At 39.8% G+C, this 17,188-nt stretch overlaps 1 protein-coding gene across 1 annotated transcript in view; it reads left to right on the top strand.

Annotated features, from left to right (window-relative positions):
• Window positions 1-17,188, top strand: part of TPK1 (thiamin pyrophosphokinase 1) — a gene marked incomplete at both ends in the record, with an annotated part of 238,293 nt that overhangs the window by 84,234 nt on the left and 136,871 nt on the right. Inside the window, one exon of the mRNA XM_084230699.1 lies at window positions 11,085-11,157. Coding sequence (XP_084086825.1) covers window positions 11,085-11,157 — 73 coding nt within the window. The remainder of the gene's footprint in view (window positions 1-11,084; window positions 11,158-17,188) is intronic.

Raw genomic sequence — 17,188 nt, 5'->3', positions numbered from 1 at the left:
TAAACAAGAGACCATTAATCTTTAAAAGTCAAGATCTGAAGGAACTAGGGTCTCCCTGGTGGCCTAGGGGTTAAGTCTCAGCGCTCTCACCATTATGGCTTGAGTTTGATCCCCTCCCAGAGAGCCAACCCAACCCACGTGGTGCAGCAGAGCTCTCTGGTCTCCACTGCTGCTCCCCCTTCAGTAGATCCACCTGTTCTGCTCCCCACTCTCTCTGGTGAATCCTCTCACCCCCAGCACCTCTGGCCTATACCCCAGTTCTTGTATTCATAACAAATATATCTTAAAAAAAAAAAAAAAAGGATTTGAAGGAACCGGAGTAAAAAACCATGTATTAAAAATATTGACTGAACCGCTAAACCCTGTGATTAGCCCTTGTATTGAATGAGGTCAGCGGTTCTTTCCTTGGATTGTAGGGAAGAAGTAGTGTTTCTGCCATAGGATTTCAACCAGTGAACCCTTGTTTTTTGACCCTGGATGTGAGGTCATCTGTTTCTGCTGGATACCATTTAGGGATGTTGGAACCTGGGGTGCTCCATACCCTGTATGTATGGGCCCCTGGGATGTGCTACTTAGGGTTGAAGGAACTATGGGAGGTGGGGGGTTGAAGCCCCATCACTCTTTAAAAGTGATTGTTTAAAGTACTTGTGCCATCCAGAGACCCACACTGCAGCCCTCTCTCTCAAGACTCTTGTCCATCAATTGTAAAAAGTCAGATGTGCTTAAGAATTCAACCAAGGGCTTCAAAACAGTGCCCTAACTCAGACAACTTCCCTGCCTGCTCTTTTAAACTTTGCCATCCCCTGTCCTGGGGGAGCACCCCTTGCACCTGTCCCTGGGATGTGGACCTGATCATGATCCCTAGTAAACAAAAAAAAAAAAGAGTAAATATTAGATCCCCACTCAGCCAATTAATGGTTTCTAAAAACCATTGGTCTGCCCCTTGAAATGTTGAGGAATTAGTTTTGCCATCAAATGGACATACTGTTGTGCAGATTCTGTAAATCAATGTCCATATCTGATTCATTTATAAAAATGCTTTTTGGTAAAAAGCCCTCTTAGAAAATTTATTGATAAAAACATTCTGCTTTCTTCCAATAATTATAACCCTTGTCTTTACAAACGCAGACCCTTGCAGTATTTCTGCAGCCGTCTCTCCCAGCAGCCACCGGTGTGCCTGGGCGGTGTTGGGGCTGGTGGTGCCCATCCCTCCACTCTCCTCCTTCGCTCAGCTGACGTTTTCTGTGGGTGTTTCTACTTAACTGGACCAGATGCCTTGTTCTTCTTTTTGTGTGCCCTTATCCACTGATTCCCTCAGGAGGGGGTGTCCAGCACAAGGAAACCCCCTATTTGTGCCCCCACCACATGAAATAGTCCCAGATTTAGTTCCTTTATTAAAAACAAGACAAGCTTCTAGCAGAAAACCTATTTTCTAACTGCAAGCATAGTACTTAGGAGGGTAGCAGAAGCGTGGAATGCAGCTTTCTCTGTACAGCTTGCCAGATTTATTTTTCACTGCATGCAGAATTCACTTGTTTATCACTAGCGGCCTCTAGTGTGCATTCACTTTCTTCCTGCTCAGCTGTACATTAATAGATCATTAGAAACTGGAGAGCAGTTCCCTGTGTGAGGAACAGGAAGAATCATCTTGCCATTTTATCAGTCAGTGAGAACGTTTGCACATGCCAGAGCGCTCTTAGGGTTGTGTTACAGGAACTGGCCATCTGAGCCCCTGTCCTCGGCGTGGCAGTTACTGTCCATGGTCCCGACTCTGCGGGAGAAAGAGTCCAGGTCACGCCCTGTGCTCCAGGCCTTTAATGGGGTGCAGTCGATGTAGGACACTGTGGGAAGGTGCCCAAACAGCACTCTCAGCCAGATCTTAGGGCGATAGCCGACCTTCACTATTCTCAATTTAAGCAAAACTGTAGTCAAGTGATCTTTATTGCAGTCATAATTACAAATAAAAATATAAAATTGCAAATAAAAATAATATAAAATAAATTAGTTTAAAAGCGCCAAGTCTGTATTATTTAGCAACTACCTTAGCATTTTTGTTTGTTTTGGCTTTACATATTCCTTCATTTTTTTTTAAAGTCACACCCTTCCTTACCTCCTCCCACCTAGTTGTAGAAGTAATGCAAGCTCACTGGCGTGAACTTGGGGCATACAGGAAGATACAAAGGAAAAAGCAAAAATAACTTGAAGTCATCTGGAGTCCCACAGCTTTGTCAGTCTTACTTCTGCACGGCTCTCTGATCTATGGCACATGTTGCTCACAGGTAAAAGAGGGAGTTTCAGGAACGGCCTGCTTGCCATCTTGCCTGTTTTCTTAAAATTATATTATTATAAAGTTGTATTATGAAGACATTTTCTTGTGATGTATACATTTTGTTATGTTCTTACTTATCAACCATTCTCCCTGTACTAGAAATGTGTGTTCACAATTTTTTATGAGTACAAAGTTGATAAGCAAAGCTTTGTATGAGTTTTTGTTACTTAAAGTAGATTCTTGGAAAATAAGATAAGGGGTCAACAGTTATAAATTTTTAAAAAATCACTTAAACCCACATTGACCATTCGTTTTCTAGAATCTTTGTGCTCTTTGTATCTACTGGCATGTAGATTCATATCCATTTCTGTCTTCTTTTGCCTGCTTTATTTTTTAATTGATGTGTTATGCATGAAATTATATCCCATTGTATGGTAGCATGTTTTAGATTATGCAGTCATTGTGCCATAATTTTGCCAACACTCTGCTACAATGGAATAAATGAGAGCGAAGGCTGGTTACCGAGGTGACGAAGAGTTGATCTGCAGGGTCTTTGTTGATCATGCTGACAATGCACTGACGTGAGAGACCCGAAGCCCTTGAGGGGTGCTGGGCGGAGGAGGGGCCCCACTGTCTCATGAGGGCTGTAGCATAAAAAATGGCAAGAAAGCACCTGATTCAGAGCAGAGTCTGAAAGTAGAGTCTGTGGAACTTGTTGGCAAATTAGTTGTGCGGTGGAAAATGATAGTCATCAGCTAATGATTGTATGATTTCAAGGTGACCTGTGCTTCATGACTGTCACCTGGTGGAAATCTTTCGGATTCCTGCGACAGCATCTTTCCTAAGTGCTGAAGGGAACTTCTTGTGCTCTATTCCTCTCTTTTAGGATGATGGCTTGCATATCCTTATGTAATCGATAGAAGCAGCAAGAACAAACAGAAATGAATGAAAATATAAAATAGAGAAAATAGCAAAGCAGTGTTTGCCTTAAATTCTTTTTTGTCCTTCTCTAAAGGTTTTAGTTCCTGCTGTGGTGGATGCTGTGGGAGAATAAGGATTAAAAGCACAAAGGTTAGCCAGGCAGCTTATGACGTGTGACTTGGGTAGACTTGGGAGCAGCGGACAACCTGTCAGTGACCACAATGGCATTTCTTATCACTAACTGCATTTATTGAATTCTGTGTAGTACGTCTCAGAGAAGCATGAAGCAAAGTAAATTCCACAATGTGATTCAGTGCCAGTGAGCCAGGCTTTCATGTTTGTTGAGGTAAAGAATTGGCATTAACCTGTATAGAAGCTTTGGGATTCTTTCCTGTTTGTAAATAAGAAAAGGTGAACCCTTCTACTCTGTGCTCTGTCAGGCTTAGCACGATTTGCCTCAAAACACAGGACATTTTCTGGTGCTACCTGGTGGCACCACCACCACTACTTCCTTCCAGGAAATAGGAAGCTTATTTTTCCTTCAAGTAACCTCTCTCTCCTTCTCCCTCTCTAGCCACCTTTGGAAAAACAGTTACAGCAAAGGGGCACAGTGACCTGAGTTTTAGAGCCAGAGGAAATATTTACTTGTACAAGATATTTACTTGTGCAAAGTCAGATTGCAGATTTGACTGCATGTGGCTTGCAGAGGCCTGTCCCGGAGCACGAGAGCCAAAGTCACTCCCAGGCTTTAAAGATTCAGCACCTTTACAACCACGTCAGCCGTGGTGACTGGTGGTAATTCAGCTGTGGTCTCAGACACGAAGATGTGGCCTTCCTGATGGACGGGGTCTTCCTCCTCACATGCCCTTTTCCTCCTAGAGCTTCCTACTTTCCTTCTTTCCATTGCCAGAATAGGGACATTTATTCTTTCTCACCCTCTTATGCAGTGACAGTAATTACGCAGCCTCTCCTCCCCTTCTCCTGCCCCCTTGCTTCCCAGAGCCTGGCTCTGCTCCACACCCCAGGGCATTGTGCAGCAGCTTCCAGGTACTGGCCAGTGCTGCAGCAGCCTGGATGTTTCTCTGCCCCCACGCAGGCTTTTAGCCTTTGGGGACTGACTGCTGTCATGTCTGCAGGGTGCTGCATGGAGTATATACTTAAATATTTGAGAGCTTGAGTTAAATATCCTATATGTGGAGGATTCATGACTAGATGACTTTACCTGTGACCTCTTCTTTGCGCTTTCTCTGTGTTTACAATTTTTAGCTGAACTTGGGCACTGATCTAGTCAGTGATCTCAGACACCAACTGTCTAAAATTCTTGTTATTTTGTTTAAACACGGTATTAAGATTATCGATTTCTGAACCTTAAATATTGGTTTAATGTTTTGAGATTGAAACTGCTCATTGCTCGTGGAGAATATTGGGACATGAGTAGAGAGATCATTGAACCAGTGTGAGTGGTTGCCTCTTGGAGGCAAGGGTGTCTGTCCTTCCTGTGTGCTGCCTTGACTTGGAGGTTTCTTCCTTGCTGGCTGCTTTTGTCATGCCTGGGCAGTGGGTGGTAGAAAGCCCCAGGCCACCCCAACTGTTTCTACTGCCTTTTACCTGCAAATCTTGTTTCCATCCTAAAAGCTGACACTTGGTCTTTTAAGAAAAACCTCTTGCAGGAATGATGAGAGAAAAGCTGTGTACTTAAGTACAATTTATACATTTTGTTTTCCAGAAACATATTGTATAAATATGGTTTCGTAGTAAAACCATCTTGGGACACAAATTCTTGTTTAGGCCTTGAGGTATTATGGCCCCTTAAGAAAAAAATCTACTGACCCCTGGCCTAGAATATGGTCTACTTGAGGAATGTTCTATGTGCAGATGATAGTGTGTGTGATTGCTGCCATCGGCTAGAGGATTTCAGAAATACCAATTCGGTGAAGTCTCTGGTAGTGTCTCTTACACTCTCACTGTTTAAACAGCTTTGTCTTGAGATAAGAAATTTGTCTGTTCTAGGCCAAATAACATCACTCAATAGGTCAAGTGGGATTGAAATCATACAAAGTAGGTTCTATAGCGCATAGTTTTCTCCCTTTTCAGATTCTGTGTAATGTGCCATAGAAAATATGGCAGTCCAGTAGTGTTTAGTCTACCTGGAGATGTATACAGCATCTATCAATCTGAGAACATTTTCATCACCTCACAAAGAACCCCTGTATCCTTCAGCTATTATCCCCGCCTGTCCTCCAGCCCTAACAACTACTAACCCATCTTTTGTCTTTAGAGATTTCCCCATTTGTGGCTTTCATGTGAATAAGATCATTTATCATGTGGACTTTTCTGACTGACTTCTTTCTTGTTGCATGTTTTTGAAGGTCATCCAAGTAGTAGATGTATCAGTATTTCAAGCCTTTTTATAATCAATAATATCCCTTGTTATACTTCATTCTTCTTATCTCTTCATCTACTAGTGGGTATTTGGGTTGTTTCCACCTTTTGTCTATTAAAAATAATGTTGCTGTTAACATCAGTTTACAAGATTTCATGCACACATGTATTTTCATTTTTGTTGATTCTATACCTATGAATAGAATTATAATAAAATGGTACCCTGTGTTTACTCATTTAGTACTAGACTGTTTTCTCCTCTGTTCAGATTCTTTGCCCAACTTTAAACTAGATCCTTTAGCTTATTGAGTTATAAGATTCTTTAAATAGCCTACAAAGAAATCTCTTATCAAATACATGATTAGCAGATTTTTCCCCCATTTGTTGGGCTGCCTTCATTTTCTTCATGGTATCTTTTGGACCACAAAATTTTTAATTCTGATCAAGTCTAATTTATGTATTTTTCTTTTGTTTCTCATGGTTTTGGTGTCATATTTAAGAATTCTTCGCCAAATCCAAGACCATGAGATTTTATACCACTATTTCTTGAAAATTTTTATAGTTTCAACTCTTACACAGAAATTTAACCCATTTTGAATTGATTTTTGTATGTAGTGTGAATTAAGTGTCCAACTGCATTGTTTTGCTTATGGCCATCTGTTTATTGTAGCTCTTTGTTCAGAAACCTGTTGAAAAGGCAGGTCTTGCCACACTGAGTGGTCTCAGTCAAAAATTAGTTCACCTGAGACTTGTGGTTTTATTTACGGGCTCTCAGTTGTATACCTTTGCTGTGTGTATCTGACCTCATGCCATTACCATGCTAACTTGACCATTGTGTTTTGTGGTAAGTTTTGAAATTGAGAAGTGTGAGTCCCACTTTCTTTTTTTATTAATTTAGTTTTTCTGTGTTCAAGTCATTAAGAAATAAAACCCTTCCTGGCTCATTTCATGAAGCCAGTATTTCCTTGATATCAAAACTAGACAAAGATAATTCAAGATAAGTAAACTATAGACCAATGGCTTTTTAGAATTTGGATGCAAAACACCCTCAACAAAAGACTAGCAAACTGTATCCAACAATATATTAAAAGAATTCTACACCATGAGCAAGTAAGGTTTGTTCTGGGAGTACAAGGTTGGTTCAACTTCTGAAACTCAATTAAGGCAATGCATTGTTTCAGTAGAATAAATAATAAAAATCACAATAGACAAAAAATAAAAGCAATTGATAAAATCCAACACTCCTGGTGACAGAAACACTCAAACTAGGAGTAGAAGGTAATTTCCCCACACTGAAATTTGTGAAAACCCCAAAACAAAATATAGGTGATCTGCTCTACATTTTGAATTTTGTCTGGTTTTCTAAGTGGTTATTTTGAGATGTAAATTCCTGTAGCTTGAGCAGATAGAGCAATCTGTATTTTTTTATGCATACAGGAACTGGGGTACAGGCCAGAAGTACAGGGGGTGAGAGGATTCACCAGAGACAGAGTAGGGAACAGAACAGGCAGATTGACTGAAATCCACTGCTGAGGGGAGCAGCAGGTGAGACAGGAGAGGTCTGCTGTGCCATGTGGGTAGCTCCCTGGCCGGGGATCGAACTCATGCAGCAGTGACTGGTGATGGCTTGATAGAGCTGAGACTTTAACCCCTGTGCCACCAGGGAGGCCCTGTATTTTTCAATTTCTTAATGACCTATGAAATTTATATCACTTATATTTAGAGTGCTCAGTTACAGAAGTGAATATTCATACTTTTGTTTACTACCTTTAATATATGCTTTCGAAAAGCCTCATGTGATTTGGTAATTGTGACTGTGCCACTTCTCTATTAATTGAAATAAGCTCTAAACCTGGAAACAGGAATAGAACACACTTTGGGCTCGATTCGCTACCGTGTAACTGCACTGCACTCACATTTCCTGCTTGACTACCATGCAACTATGGTTGCTTACCTCTGGTTAATTAGGATGATAAAAATTAGCCTTATAATTTGTTTACAAAAATTGACTGAAATTACTATAATTTATAATTATAATATGCATGAGTATTGTACAGAGACTGATGTACAAGAGTTAATTGAAAAATGTTTTCTGGAAGGTTTCTTCTAGAAGAGTCCTCAGATCTTTCTCCTTTTTGTATTTTTTTTTTTTTTTGTAGAAAAAAGTTAGCCAAAGTTCATTTCTCTTTTATCTATATAATACTGTTTTCCTGTTAATATTTCATATGAAGATATAAGTGAATTTACATGCTTGCTTTTCTTTGCTATTCACAGTGTAAGATAAAAAGAGATCAAATTCTCTTTCAAATGATATATCCTAAGGAGACAGATGTTCAGCTGACTGTGTGTATCAGCTTATATTTTTCTTTTTTATTTATTGTCAAAATCAATATGATATTTGAAAACTGCTAAATTGAATCTAAACACCAAGGGCCTACATTTGTACAGCAGTGTGAAGTCAGCCTTATTAGGATATCACATGATTCAAACTACATAGAGGCAGAGTCCAGACTTTCCAGTGGCTGCTTTACATGGTGGAGTAGTTTGGATGCCAGCCATACAGACAGAATTCACTGGACTAGTTAGATCTCAGTTCCTTACTAAGGATAATGCAGGTATTTGAGGGATGATTGCTTTTATCCCTTGCAGCACAGTCTCAATCCATTTGGGCCACTTTATCAGAATGCCATAGACCAGGTGGCTTACGATAACGCACACTTATTTCTCACAGCTCTGGAGGCTCAGGATACCAGCAGACTCAGTGTCTGGGGAGGCCCGCTTCTTAGCTCAGAGTGGGCTGGCTTCTCTTAGTCCTCAGACAGTGCAGGGGGCAAGATGGCACTTTGGGGTCTCTTTCATAGGGCACTAATCCTGCTCCAGAGGGCCCCCCCCATCTAAATCACTGCCCAAAGCCCCACCTCTTACTATCACATTCAGTGTAGGATTTCAGCTTATGAATTTTGTTTTTTTTTTTTTTAAATAATTGATAGTTATGGTTGTGTTTTTTTATATATTTTTTAAAGATTTATTTATTTATGCATACAAGAGCTGGGGTACAGGCCAGAGGTGCGGGGGTGGAAAGGATCCACCAGAGACAGAGTGGGGAACAGAACAGGCAGAATGACCAAAATTCACTGCTGAGGGGAGCAGTGGGCGAGTCAGGAGAGGTCTGCTGCGCCATGTGGGCTGCTCCCTGGCCTGGGATCAAACTCATGCTGCAGTGGCTGAGCACAGCTTCACAGGTTGCGTCTTAACCCCTTGCTTAACCCCTTGCATCATAACCCCTGGAGGTCCCAGCTTATGAATTTTGGAGGGACACAAATATTCAGACCATAAGAAGTACTAATACCCTGTGACTCATATGCATTTTAATCTGTGTGTTTTTGAATGCTGGTAGATGGAGCCATTTTAAGGAAACTTAGAAAATAAGTGAATATTTGTAATCGGAAAGAAAAAAGAACTAATAATCTGTTCTGTGTCTTAAGATGGGTAAGGTGTAAGGTATTAACCTAAGTAGGTATAAAATGAAATTGAAAGGAATGGATAGGTGACAGGGGTATTTTGAGGAGAAAAGTTTATAGAAAGATGTTGAAACCAGACCTGTTCTGAAATGAGCTGGTGTCTTTCGATCAACTTATTAATAATGAACTCATATAGAAATGACCATCAATATGCTTAATGTCCCGTGACTATGTCTAGAATCAATTGACTAATGTGAGACTTTTATTAATGAAAACTTCAACGAGTAGCCATTATTGGTTAGATAAAGAAGAGACTGAGCAGTTTTTGTGGTACAGATCTGTGTGGTAGAACTTTCTCTTACCGTTTTTTCCTAGGAAGACCTATAACTTAGAAGAATTAGTCCAGCACAGACTAATTAGACTAGGTTTGACCTAGGAAGTAATATTTCCAATTAAGTTAAGAACTTGGGGGGGGGGAGAAACTATTCGGAAGGGCAGGAGTGGTGTTGGTTTTCATGGCCATCTTTATTAATTTTTTCCTGAATGTGCACATGAGCTCTTCTGAGCCAGGCTTCTTCCTGCCTCTGTCCTCCACTCCGTTGCCCACCCTTGGCACAGGCCACGAGAGCAGGTTAGCTGTCTCGCACAAGTGGCTGCACATCCTGGGGACAAGAGATGAGCACATAGTTTTATTTTCTCAGTTTATTAAGGGGAGATGGCAGCTTGCTTCTCCACTCTTGAAAGGGTCTCTGTGGACATTTTATGGGCTTGAATCCTAACCCCAGCCCATTGACACAACAGCAGAATCTCTCCAGCTATAAGTAGCCTCCTGTGTCACAGCCTGGACACAGGTTCTGGGGCTTCATCTCTGTTTACAGGTAATATCCAGGGAGACCAAGCTAGCCTCCCTTTAATTTAGGTGTTAATCCCTCTGGTTATGTAACAATCTGGACCTCTTGAGAAATCTTATAGAAGATTTGCTATTTTTATCAAAACAATTAACTAACTATAAATTTACTTCTCATGGTATGTGAAGAGTAGAATATTTCTGAAGGAAATGAAAGCAAACCGCTCCTTCTTTACATGAAATCCATTTCAGAAGCTGGGAAGGAAGGTTAGGGCTGTTTACAGGAGCCTGAGAAATCTAGGGAAGTTGTATTTATATGCAGGTAAGTGTTTTAAATGGGAAGAAATTCTACCAGTTCATGTAGATGTTTTATGTAGAATATTAAAAGAAGATTATATGAAATGAGTTAAAAATATATGTGTAGCAAGGAAGGGAAATAAGATAAGGTGATATGATCAGGCATATGCATTTTTATAAATGTACTACATTTGTAGTACATTTGTAGTATCTTAGATCTATGTAGAAGTCTCCTACTTTTAGAAAGATGTCAAAAGGATATTTGGAAAATGTTTTATTGACATCTGCTTTGCTAGGTATTTTCAATCCTCACCATCATTTACTCCGTTCAATTCTGTTAAAAAGCTCTGAAGCAGTGTGAGTTTACAATAATGTAAATAAAGGTAAATATATATAAGTATATGTATATATGCACATCTATAAGGTAATATGTAAACATTACAAGTTTTTGTATTGGGTTTTTCAACTGGGAGATTTTTTTTTTTTAAGTTAAAAAAATCATCATGATGGTTATTGAGATAACACTGGTTTGCAACACTGTATATGATTTAGGGTTTTAGGTTCACATCTCTACACTTTGTGTTACTATACCATGCCCACCACCAAAGCCCCAATAATCCTCCACCTAGTCTGTTTGAACTGGGAGATCTTTTCAACTTTTTTATTTTAAAGTTAAATGTTGATTGATTGTATGGCTGTTGATGAATTAGTTGGGTATGTAGGGGTCCCCTCAATCATACTATAGTGAAACCACAAGTAAAAGATAGATCATCCCATTTGCTCTAAAAATAGACTGCTTATTTTTCCTTCTGAGTATATTAGTCCTCTCCCTGTCCTTATACTCACACATTTAAAGATAAACAAATAAGGAGTCTTAATTAACTGACTTTATGGAACTTTCTTTCAGCTTTTTGCCTGAATTCATCAGTGGTGACTTTGATTCTATTAGACCTGAAGTTAGAGAATACTATGCTAATAAGGTAAGCCATGACACCATATTTAAGATTTTTCTCATATGATTGCTCTTACCGTGTTTCTGGTTCTGTTTGTGTATGTGTAGCGATTGAGAAACTGATTAGTTACTTAAAAGTGTTTGTAGCAATTGCAACATACATGCAAATGGGAATTTAGAAAATGACAAGCAGAAACATAATCTTAGCAATTCTATTACCATCAGTTCAACATTAATCAGTACTTTAAGGACCTATATTTTAAATGAGTTTGTAGTTTCCTAGGCTTGTTTAATAACATAACATTTTTTCTTACATCCTCATTAGTTATATATTTTTCACAAATCATTTTTAATTTCAGTTAGTGAATGTACTTTAGTTACCCTATTCCCATTTGGTGCACACTTAAATTGTGTCCATTTTTTGCATTACAAGCTACTAAATACATATCTGTAAATGAATTTTTGTAAAAATATGTAATTGTTCTTAGAATTTTAGCACCACAATTTTTTCAAGTATTGTTTCTTGAATCTATTATTGCTGTTTTGAATAAAGCTATTCACGGCATGTTGAAATTAATACATAATAATGTGCTGTTGTTGTGATGTAATAATAAGGTTTTCAGCTTACTGAGATGTTCATTATGTCACTACTGGGCAGATTTCCAGAGATCATTGCCATTTAAGAACATATAAATGAGAATGATGAAGACACAAGGAGTGCATTGTAGTAATTAATAATTTGTTTTCATTGACTTTAGAGGACAGTGCAGAGACTTTAAAATAAAAAATTATCGTCTCACCAGTTCTTTTAGCCACACCACTGTTGTTTGTGTTATTCTGAACTCACTTTAGCAAATTGCACGTTTTTAAAACAATGTTTACTAAAATCATAAGAGCTCGAAAAACAAAATCTTAAAATGTTCTTTCTAAGACCTGGGAGTGGATGAGATAAACTTAAAAAAGATAAACCCTCATAGGAAGGAGGAAGAAAAGAAGGGGAAAAAAAAAAGAAAGCATGATCCTTCGTGGGGAAACAGAGGCAGCAAGGTTATAAGCATAGGCTGTTAGAATGTGGAAATTCTGGGCCCACAGTGAACGCAGATCTGTGCATTTTCCATCTGCCCACCAGCTGCCTCACCTCTCCATCAGCAACCCAAGATGGTTCCCAAGTCAGTGTTGGATATTCATGCTCAATTACTTTCACACTGGCAGGTTCCTACTCATTCCCCACTGTCTCACTTCTCATTAACTCCATACCTCAACCTCGTTGGGATGGAGAGCTCTCAGCCTTGCTGACAATGCAGAGTTTTACAAATTCATAGAAACTAATCATGTTTGGGGGAGCAGATGAAACAGCGGGAGAGGCAGGGGCAAGCAGAATCGGAAACAAGTTAAAGATCTGGCAAGATGTGCTGTTCCCCCTCTCTAGCTGCTGGCTGGCTTGTCCACACTAGAAAAGTCAGTCTGATCTCTGCTGTTTAGGAAGTAAGCAGAGACCAGCCTGGTTGTTTCTGAATGTAACCTAGTAGCCTCGGGTCTGGGGTAATGGAAACTTGTGAGTTAATGATTTTCAATTAATTTCTCTGATATTTCTTTTTTCACTTTGTTTTTGCCTTAAAAACAAATTTATATTTGTTAAGGTTTAGTTTGTAAGGTAAGATGAGCTGAATCTTCTAATCCCTGCATTGCATTGTTCTGAGTTGACAGATTACAGTCCAGTTTTTTCATATAGCAGTGGGGACTGATTTTGAACTTTTTGGGTCTTTTCCTAGAGGGCACAGGATGGTGTTTTTTATATAGCTAATGTGCCCTATATAGCACATGGCAAGTGTTTGCTGTAGTTTTAATAATGATGGTAATGACAAATTAATGCAGCATCACATACAATTCATATAAGCCATTATCTCCAGCTTAAGCAGTCTTTAAGCTGCTCTCTCTACTACAAATGAAAGGAGGTTATCTCCACTTTCAAATAGACTCCCTGCACCACTACCTGGTCTGGCTTCTCAATGAAGCTGGGACTGGCATGAAGAAAATAAAATAAAGAAAAAATGTAAAAATCTGAAGAGTTGTTAAGAAAAAAAATCAGTTGGATTTTGTAGCCAACATTTATCCATACAACTCTTTCTCCACAATTGCTATTAAATCTTTGACTTATTGGGGAAAAAAAATCCAGTTTTCTCTTACACAAAACAAACTGGTTTGCCTGCTTAGTTTCTGAGAACAAGAAAATACAAAGCTTTTGATTTGTCATATTTTATACCTCAGATCTTGCCACCTGTATTGCCTATTGTGTAACAAATTATGCTAAAATTTTTCAGCTTAAAATGGCAAATAATTCTTCTCTCACAGCTTCTCTGGGTAAAGAATGTGAGTCCCTTCCCTGGTTATTGGCACAAGATTCCCCCTGAGGTGGTAATGTGGCTGCGTTTCCCAGTCCTTTCAAGGCCCCACTGGCACTACAGAAATCTCTCCCAGGTTTCTCACAGAGAAGTGAGAGGTTGGAGGCATCAGTTCCTTGCATTTGTGCTGCTCACGTGACAGCTATCTTCCCCGGGAGAGCAGGAGAGCCAGAGGGTGGACATTTGAGAGCCAGGAGAGGCAGCCAGGACAGGAGTGGTCTTTTAATAGCCTGTTGTCAGCATTGATGGACCATGTTGCCACCTCTTGTGCCCAATCCTGTTAGTCACACAGGACAGCCTGGCACAGGTGGGGTCACACTAACAAGGGCGTCGGCACCAGGAGGCCGGAGTCACTGGTAGCCATCTTGAGGGTTGGCTGCCACATCTGACTGACTTCATACTGACAAAGCCTGAGTGTTAGAAAGCGAAGAAGATGTTTTAATGATGTCACAATGATGAGTTATATGTTTAACTTAATAATTTAATTAGCAATGTGTAAGAAGGAAGAAGAAAACATAGCCACAAGTAATTTCTGTCTTTGATTAGGTTTATTTTATGCATAACCTGCTTCAAGGTAATTGACATGCCATCAACCCAGTCACTGGTTTTCATGTCCATTGTCCTTTCTTATTTATTCCTTTGGATTTTGCAAAAGGAGGGGCAGGCTCTGGCCTGCCACTTAATTCTCTATGGCCCAGATGGTAAGAACTAAGATATGTAATGTATATCTTATGTTAATTAGCATGTAACAGTTTGAATATTTTGGGGAGGCAGCAATCTACCTCTGAATCCATGCCAACATTGTAACTTGAAATTTCAAGTGAAGTGCAGCATGCAACTGTCAATGTATTTCTTCATGCCAATAGCTGCATTTACCCTGTTTCAATACTAAAAATATAGATACAGGTTTACCTCACTATCCAAAAGTAGACTGTTCCTATTTGGTATGATTTGGTATGATTTGGTAGGACATTCTGGGGGAGGTCTGAGGACAATATTGCCATTAATATCTATGGAAAATTTTTTTGAGCATTCTAGATGCAAAAAGTAGCTTGGCAAATTATACCAAATAGGAATATTCTATTTTAAGATGCAGGGAGAAACCTGTACCGTTGACATGGTGATACAGATAGACCCACTACTTGTAGCCCGTGTCCCTGGAGCAAGCAGCATGCCGTCCTTCACTTACCCCCACAAAGCCTTCCTCCTCAAACAACTGTGAACTCTCTGTTCCCCGCTTTGCCCATCTGTCCTGGTTCTTCCCAGCCTGGCTCACTGATGTTAACTCAGAATGATGAATATCTCTTGCAGACTTTCCCCTGGGCATTTATTTTTTATTTTCACTTTCTGAGTCAGTCAAGTCATCCTTGATTCAAGGCTAAAATCACCTATTTCAATCTTCTTAATTATTCCATTGATCTTGTCCATATGAGCTTGTTTCCTGAGAATTTTGAAGTAACTGTAATGTCTATAACTCCTGATATTCTTTCATTTAGCTAGTCTGCAGGGTCTTTACTGGTTAAAATTAGAAGGGTAAGGAACTAGTTGCAGTATTTAATGCCTTTAAAATACCGAATGACAAGGTTTTTCTATAAATGTAGGTGTATACGAGATAAAAAATATGACAATAGAAATATAATTTAAAATATAAAAATTATTTAATTTTCCAGGCCATTAATGGAGCCATAATATAACCCCACTTAAGTTTAGTGTGTATAGAATAATGACTTGAATTACACATATATATATAGAGAGAAATGATTCACAAGGCAGTTTGTATTATTTATTAATATTTAACTTTAAAAAGTTGATTAGTTGGTAATATTTTTTCTGAAGGCACACACAGCTTAAATGACTAATATAAAATTGTGGAGATGGGCAGAGTCAGCATGCAGGTCACTATCTGTGTATTCTGTAAAAAGAATGTTAAGACTGGCGCTCAGTAGCTAGAACTGCAGATTGAACATCTCTGGTCTGTTGCGCAAGATAGTTGTCCCTTGCACATGGGATTTTACATCCCTGGGAATGTATGCCAGGATCACGGTCAGTGTGATAAATTCAGTTTGATTAACACTCTACCTCACCTTTCTATCATTTCCCTCCCCACCACACCCAGTTCTGGGGTGGGAAGAGCATGGCAATAGGTCAGTTGTACCAAAAATGACCGAAACCTGGGGCCTCCCCAGTGGCGCAGTGGTTGAGCGCTAGGTTGCGAAGCTGCCCGCAGCCTCTGCAGCACCGGTTCAATCCCCGGCTGCTCCCCGGCCACTGGAGGAGGGTCCCACATGGCGCGCAGACCTCTCCTGCCGCCCGCTGCTCCCCTCAGTAGTGCACTTCGGTCCTTCTGCCTGTTCTGCTCCCCGCTCTGGCTCTGGTGAATTCTCTCACCCTCCCGCGCTTCTGACTGTACCCAGTGCTTGTATAAATAAATAAATAAATCTTAAAAAAAAAAAAAAAAAGACTGAAACCTAACTAGCAGATCAGTGATTATATTACTTCAAAGTGACTTATAGGACATAGGACTGAGCCAAGATGGAACCCTGAAGAACCAAGATGATTTGGTATAGCAAATTTAGTAGCTCCACAGGTAACCTGATAAGAATCTCTCTGTACTCCAGGCCTTCCTTGGTAATATTGGCAAATATTTTGGCTTTCCCCAAAGTGTCGCCATCAACACAAGACTTTGTGCTAGGCAATATGGTGAAAATGACCCTATTCATAATTTAGGATAGGACTCTTGATCTAAGTGCCGAGTTTATCTTCTCTGTTAATCCTCGCAAGTCCTGAACAACACAGCCTGATATCCTGTCAGTGGTCAGGGACGCCGGGTTGTGGTATGGGTCAAAGACTCTGTTAGAACTGCAGGAACAAAGTCAGGATTCCATTGAGAGAGAACATGAATTCTGGTATAAATCATGACTGAGACTAGTGGGAAGGCTGGATTGAGGCCAGGCCGCCAGGCATAACAAGATTATTCTAGGCCACAGGAGGTTCTACCTCTGTGACCTGGAGGTGTGGACAGAGACCCAGCAGATAGCATCTCCTGCCTTTCATTGTATCGTTCACAGAATTGGGAAAGATAAGATGGTTTTTCATTCTAACACATGAATTTTTGAAGAATATCTTTTATTAAATCAGTGTTTCTTGATGCCATTTCCCATTGTCATTGAATACTGTCAGGGCCATGCCCAGATTTTGGAAGGCTGTTCTTGATGGGCAAGGGTTGTATGTGTGAATTTTCTCACCCATGATCCTTTCCATAAATACAAAGTGCTGTAGCTGTTGCATATATTAGCAGAAAATTCCTCATCCTTTTGTGCTACATCTGCTGACTATCCCCATAAATGTGTTCCACATGCATTTTAGGAAACTGAGGATTTGGGTTTGAATATAACTTTCCTGTGAAAACAGTGAGAGATTGACAGCTGGTTGGCACTTGGGTAGAATGTTGGATTGTTCTGAAATGGGCTACTGACATTCAGCAGGGCATGCTTGGGTTTAATTCTGATTTAAAGACAAGAACACTGATTCTCAAATAGTGACAATGGGAGGCATAGGTGGAGGGGTCAATAGTTAATTCTTAGCTTTAGCTCTTTTAGTTTTTATTTTTTTATATACAATATGATTATATTTCTTTGACTAGGTAAGTCATGTTTT

The sequence above is a fragment of the Talpa europaea genome (assembly GCF_964194135.1).
Source record: "Talpa europaea genome assembly, chromosome: 3".
NCBI classification, from domain to species: Eukaryota; Metazoa; Chordata; class Mammalia; order Eulipotyphla; family Talpidae; genus Talpa; species Talpa europaea.
The sequence above is the reverse complement of the archived record's forward strand: the minus strand, read 5'-3'. Positions and strand labels throughout refer to the sequence as shown.